This window comes from Arachis duranensis, chromosome 4 (assembly GCF_000817695.3).
Source record: "Arachis duranensis cultivar V14167 chromosome 4, aradu.V14167.gnm2.J7QH, whole genome shotgun sequence".
NCBI classification, from domain to species: domain Eukaryota; kingdom Viridiplantae; phylum Streptophyta; class Magnoliopsida; order Fabales; family Fabaceae; genus Arachis; species Arachis duranensis.
In genome coordinates, this window is record NC_029775.3 from 13476698 (window position 1) to 13482974 (window position 6277).

Genomic DNA, 6277 nt, shown 5'->3' on the forward strand with positions numbered 1-6277 from the left:
AACGTGTAAAGTCATTAAACTCTTCTAAACCTACTTTGAAGAAGTTACTGTTATGCCGTAATATCAAATATATTACCGAAAACTTAGGAGATTCAACTTGATAAGCAAAGAGAAATTTATTTCACTGGATCTTAGATGTAAGAATACTTTGCCCTTAATATTATTATCAACCAAATCAAAAGGAAAAGTCACAAGATAAGATCACTGCAGCCAAAACTGAAGGAACAAAACAAACACTACCATGAGATGGACGTTAAGTTGCTAAAGGTCAAGCAGTCACAACAATATAAAATTTCAAAGCAAAACTTTTCTTTTTGCGTTTTGGATGGGGTACAGATCTTAGGGCAAAGCTAATCATCGTAATTACAGTTGAAGTTGACAACTGCATTGCAAGTCCAATGCATGCGTTAACAGCTTAATACAGATTTACAACGGACTATGTTTTTCTCATTACTACATTTCTGAAATATTGGTCCTAAACTCAACTGCACATTCTCTATTATCACATCCACCACAAAAAAAGGGGGGAAGAACAAGAAAACAGAAAAGTAAAAACCTGTGTTGGGCGAATATTAGTGCCCTCTATCAAGTTGATATAACTTAGAAAACGGCGAAACAATGATAGCAAGATCAACCCCCCACCCCAGACCCTCTGGCAGGAACCATGAAAATGAGGTGGTTGGTAAAATTAGGCGAGACGGAAAAGAAAACGAGAATTATCGCTGGTGAATGTTACACAAAAGCAACAATTACTATGCTCAAAGCCTGTAATAGCCAACCAAAGCATAGGAGCAGATCCAAGTTGCAGTATTAATGTCTTCCACATCTCAGCGACACTGTACAGAATCTCTGCATGTTGTCAACGGAATGCAAAATAAGAACTTACCCCCTTGTAGAAAACCTTTCTTTTCTTCTGGCTCATAGCTTTGGCGTACGCTCAGTAACCACTTAGCCACCAGCATATCCATAGGTCAGACAACATGAACAATAAGCCTTCCACAATACGGTTCTGAAAGCCTAAGATCCGTTGACAGCCATCTCTGGTGAGGATTTTGGTGAAACCAATGGATGTTCCTCAGTACCCAACTGGCCATTCTCCAGGGTGCCAGGTAACCTTTCAGAGACATTTCTTGAGGCAGCAGTTTCTCTATCTAAATGGTTCTCTTCATTTGTTGTATTGCTAATCTCAGAACAGGTTCCAGAAACACTTGGCCCCTTTTCTTGATTGCCTTCCCCTGGGCTCTCCCTCCCATCATTTGGCCAAGGGCCTGTATGAATGTTCATTGCAGTTCTCTTAACAGGTAGCACAGCCTGGCTCAATGTTGAACACAACGCAGCAAAAACACTATCTTTTGATTTTGAGTTCTTAGACAGTTTCTGCTTCTTCACTGACTCAGGCTCCTTATCCTTTGAAGGCAATTTCCTTTTCAGCCTGAGAGACTCCATTGTCCCTTCATCCTCTTCAGAAGTCTCCACTTGCTTCCTTTGCGGCGGCCTGTAATCCTCATCATCCTCGTCATCATCATAATCAACCAGTGCACCAGACCTTGGACTGAAAATCAAGAAAAAGGCATCATCACTTTACAGATGATGATTGAGAGAACTGGACTAGGAGAACTCTAACATAAGCCAGCATACCTCTGCGAGTAGCCTGCAGCAACTCCATTGGACAAAACAGGTTTTTGCTGCTGCGCTTTCTGATTTCGCGAAATGGATGCAGATGAATCCTCTTCATCACTGAATAAACCACCAAAAATCAAGACACACCATGCTATTTGTATAAAACCAACTATAATATTCATGAAAGAATATACATACCTGTCTTCATTAAAGTACTCTTCCTCTTCTTTCTCCAAACAACGCTCATCAGTTCGTCTTCGAAGGTCAGTCACATTAGATGTACTTTTTGTACCACCATTATCTACACACTGCAGGCAAGCATGTAAGCTCAAGAGTCAAGACCATGTGCTTGATAAGAGTTGGGTAAACACAAGGAATATACCTGCTCATACTTTACTTTCAGCGAGCGAATGGATACCAAATACTCAAATTTCATCAACCGGTCCCAGAAGGATTCAATTATATATTTCAGCAACAATGTTAGATTCTCCTGCATTAAATGTAATCAGCACAAAATCATGCTAGGCACTTAAGATCCACAATGACTACATAATAAAGGAGAGCTACCTTGCGAATATACTCAAAAAGTTCAAGAACTGCAGAGTTAAGCAGATTGTAGCGATTTCCATTGGCAACAAAGGCATCTACAATTGGTTTGAGAAGATTATTTCTAACAAAATGGATAATCAGATGCTCATCCTGCAGGCAAACCCACAAACTATTAGTTGCACTACATATGAGGACCAAGCCACCAACAGTCTGAAGGGAAATAAGAATTATATAGAGGGGTAAAAGAAATGAAATCACAATGATATTAACCAGCTTCACAGAATAAAAAAAAGTCATCCAGCTCAAACAAACTTTGAATGTGAATCTTAGAACAAGCAATCTTATAAAACGATTATGGACAACATCTACACTAGAAGCTATAACATAAGCAACTTAAAGTAATAACTAAGTCTACCAATATGCCCCGAAGTTATACAAACTACTGTGGTTATATAACTGTTACTCTTCTTGTCCTCAAAGGTGAGAAGTATAAAAAATAAATATCAAATAATCTACACCTGTTTTAGGCAGGCAACAAGAATAAGGATGCTCGCTCTATAACAGCTAAGATTAACTCATATTCAACAGGTTCTCTTACCTGTTTACTTTCCAAATATAGTATATCGCATACATCTAATTTAATTATACATGCATACAAAAACATAACAGGTAGAATTAATTGTGCTTGCTAGTTTTGTTGATGTTAGACCAACTTGATTGGACTTGGTTAATAAGAACACTTGGATGTATAGCATTATTCAGATTGGCATGCTTTGTTACATAGCTCAATCACTTGGACCTACATTTTCTCTTTTGCTTTATTCCTGTGCAGATATTTATTGTCTCTCTTTCCTTTTTCTATTTGTAAATTCCTTTTTCCTCCAGACAATAGAATAGCAAATAGTTAACCATAATTGATGCTTCTGAGAGATGTAAGATGTGATACAGCTTTTATTTGAATTCCCCACTCAATAAGGTAAAGGACATACAGTGGCAATGGAAAAAATAAACTGTCATCAAACTCAAACCATTCTGAAACTACACTCAAAACCAGTCAACATTGCCTAAAAGGACAAACAAACTGTTTAAAACTATACTCACAATTCCAACAACCAAATTGCCAGAGAAAACAAGATGCAACCATGGAACATGAAGAATGTTTTTTTCTTAAAAAGAAAAAAAGAAAGTCAAGTCCAACCATTGAAATCAGCTTAACTAACTCCGTGCAAAGAACACTAAATTATCTAGTCTAAAAAAATTGAAAAAATATCACAAACCTCTACCAGGATTATTACCTAAATTTTGAATCCATGTATCTACAAAAAGCCCAATATAATTTGTATATTGGTTTTTCAAATTTCTATATAATTATAGAACAAAGAACATCACTATATATCAGTATTATCAGGGAGTGCATAAAATTATTTCTGCCGCTACTATATATATCACATATACTGCATAAACAACTACTAAGCCTTGTCTGACTTGGCTTAGATGTGTGTGTGTGTGAAAGAGAGATTTCTATTTATCCTCAACCTTTTATCCAGTTTCTTTTGATATAGACTCGCCAGTTCTGGCCTGTTCCCACGAATCTTTGATGCTCAAATTATTCGATTCGAAAAGCTAAAAACAAAATACTTGTATCCTAAAACATGATCAAGCATAAATATAGACTCTGATTTCTATGATACAAAACTAAAGTGTCAAAATAAATATAGACTCTGATTTCTAACACCCTGACCACCAGAGGCAATCACTTTTATCGTGACAAACCCCCCATAACCCATTCCACAATGGTAGCTTCTGTTTATAAAACCATGTCATTGAAACTACTTAACAGCCTTCTGTGTACCCCAACACAACTAGAATTTCTCACTCAAATTATATACCAAATTACAGCGCCATACAAAAGCCAAAACTTACATGGCGGGAGAGAATAGTACGAACAAACCGGACAGCACCAACAACCAAGTATTTTTCTCTTCTCCGTGTCAGTAACAAAATTTTATCAATCACATTATTAGGAAGAAAGTTGCACCTGCAAACAGGAAAGAGTTATCCATATTGGCATTTACAAAAGCAGCACCAAATAAGTGAATTTAATTACTCTACGGATACAAGAAATTACTTTATCCTGTATGGATGGTGCAAGACGCAAAAGCATAATAAGTCACATATGTTTGCTAGTATCTCTGGCTTCGTCACACTCTGCAACTGAACTCTTTGAGCAGGACCTACAGATTTGCTACTTGCACGGGCAACATTTTCTGGAGGACATGATGCTGTTATCACTTCAATCAGTTGACCCAAATGCTTCTCAAAGAATATGTCAATTATAGTGTCCCTCTGAGCAAGTCAAACAAAAAGGTTAACATTGAGCAAGTCAATGAATAACTATCTAATAAATCTACAATAAATCTTCCAACTTTATGAAACACTAACTCGAGTTTCAAACAAGTCAGAAGATAGGACATAATCAACATGCAAAATTTACACTTGCACAAATAAATTCAGTCTCTCATTTGTGCTGACTCCAAGATTCAAAGTAAAATCACATCCATACTGAAATTCAGCTAACAAGCTTATGCAACAAATCAATGTGGCCAAGAAAAAATTAGTATTAATGCATGGTTAATTTGACCAAACAGAGAAGGATAGCAGGAAACAAACCTGTGCTCCAGACAACGTGCACGAGTCCAACAAACTCCGAATGATTTCAAGAAACTGGCAGTGCATCTCATCTCCAAAATCTGTTATCATTCCTCTAACCTGTCATATTTTAAAGGGAAATACATTAACAGGTCCAACCGCTATTCCAATATCCCTCTTGTTTCATAACAAAGTCTCTGGTGTAATTGTGTAAAGAACATAATCTTTCTAAAGAATTTCCATCTCAGATATCTTAAAGATACCAGAGAACTCAACTTTGTTGATAGTTGTTTTCTTGTTTCTTCTTGTCCTTGAAGAGATGCTCTCTTACTGCCCTAAATATAACTATTCCTCTTCCCTTTATCTAAACAGAATAATTCTTTTATCCCAAAAACAAAAACATATATTATCCAACTAGAGTGTTTACTATATATATATCATTACCTATGTTATACAAAAGCTCTTCATGAAAGTCCAAAACATAAATAATAGAGACTCAGACAACAAATTCATAAATGAAATAATGCACTAACATGGTTGTTTGACTTTGGCTGTTTCTTTAAAGATGCATGCCATTTAGAGGGTAAAAATCAGTTGTCCACTTGCATACAATACTTACCAACAGTCCAAGTAGTGTCATTCCTTCTTGCCTCACAACATAGGAACGCAGAAGATTAGGATCCTGATTCAAGAATAGAATGAGGATATCTGTTCTGCAAGCATGATAAATATTTCCCCTCAGAAACTAATCCAAAAAAATGTAAAAACAGACCAGTAAAAACTGAAACTTTTATACATAAGGCCAATATAGCATCAGTACCCAGTAAGCACAAACTTCTTGTCTTGACATTGCAGGACATCAGTGATAATATCAAAGATGCCTTCATTCATCAGATCCCTACAAATAATGAAATTAAATTAAAAAATCAATATATTTTACCAAGATATTAAGATTCCGAAAACAGAATAAAGAGCAAAACAAAAATTGAAAGATAATCGGGAAACAGAGAAGTTGCAAGAACTTCCTAATGCAAATTGCATTAACTGTATATCAAAAGTTTCTTCTGGAAGTTTCTTAGTCATGAAAAACTTGCCATGCATACAGTTGTGAAAAGGCCAGACCCAAGCTATCAAATCTTTTCTAAACAAACATGATCATAACTAACAGGTTGAAAACCATGGTGTATGAAAGATAACTATTTCAGGTCTCCACCATTAAATAGTACCAAAACAAGCAGCACCAGCTCAAGATGTTCATTCATTATTTTTTCTATACGAAGATGCTACTTCAGATTACATCTTAAGAAAATCAACAGAAAATTTTGGAGGTAATCTATGTAGGTAGTACCAAAATCAGAGTAAACAATTAGGAAGAATGCAAGAAACAATAGCTTCTAAAAATTGGACAAGGAAAACAAACCACAGAACAGGCTGTGCAAAATCCATCACAGATGTAACA

The 6277-nt window shown here is 36.1% G+C and overlaps 1 protein-coding gene across 1 annotated transcript in view; it reads right to left on the reverse strand.

Annotated features, from left to right (window-relative positions):
- Window positions 1–292: 292 nt before the first annotated feature.
- LOC107483461 (uncharacterized) overlaps window positions 293–6277 on the reverse strand; it is a gene marked incomplete in the record, with an annotated part of 14563 nt that continues 8578 nt past the window's right edge. Inside the window, 10 exon segments of the mRNA XM_052260047.1 lie at window positions 293–1552; window positions 1639–1737; window positions 1819–1928; window positions 2003–2110; window positions 2188–2319; window positions 4093–4207; window positions 4298–4515; window positions 4840–4938; window positions 5438–5531; window positions 5639–5716. Of these exon segments, the coding sequence (XP_052116007.1) occupies window positions 1018–1552; window positions 1639–1737; window positions 1819–1928; window positions 2003–2110; window positions 2188–2319; window positions 4093–4207; window positions 4298–4515; window positions 4840–4938; window positions 5438–5531; window positions 5639–5716 (1588 nt within the window).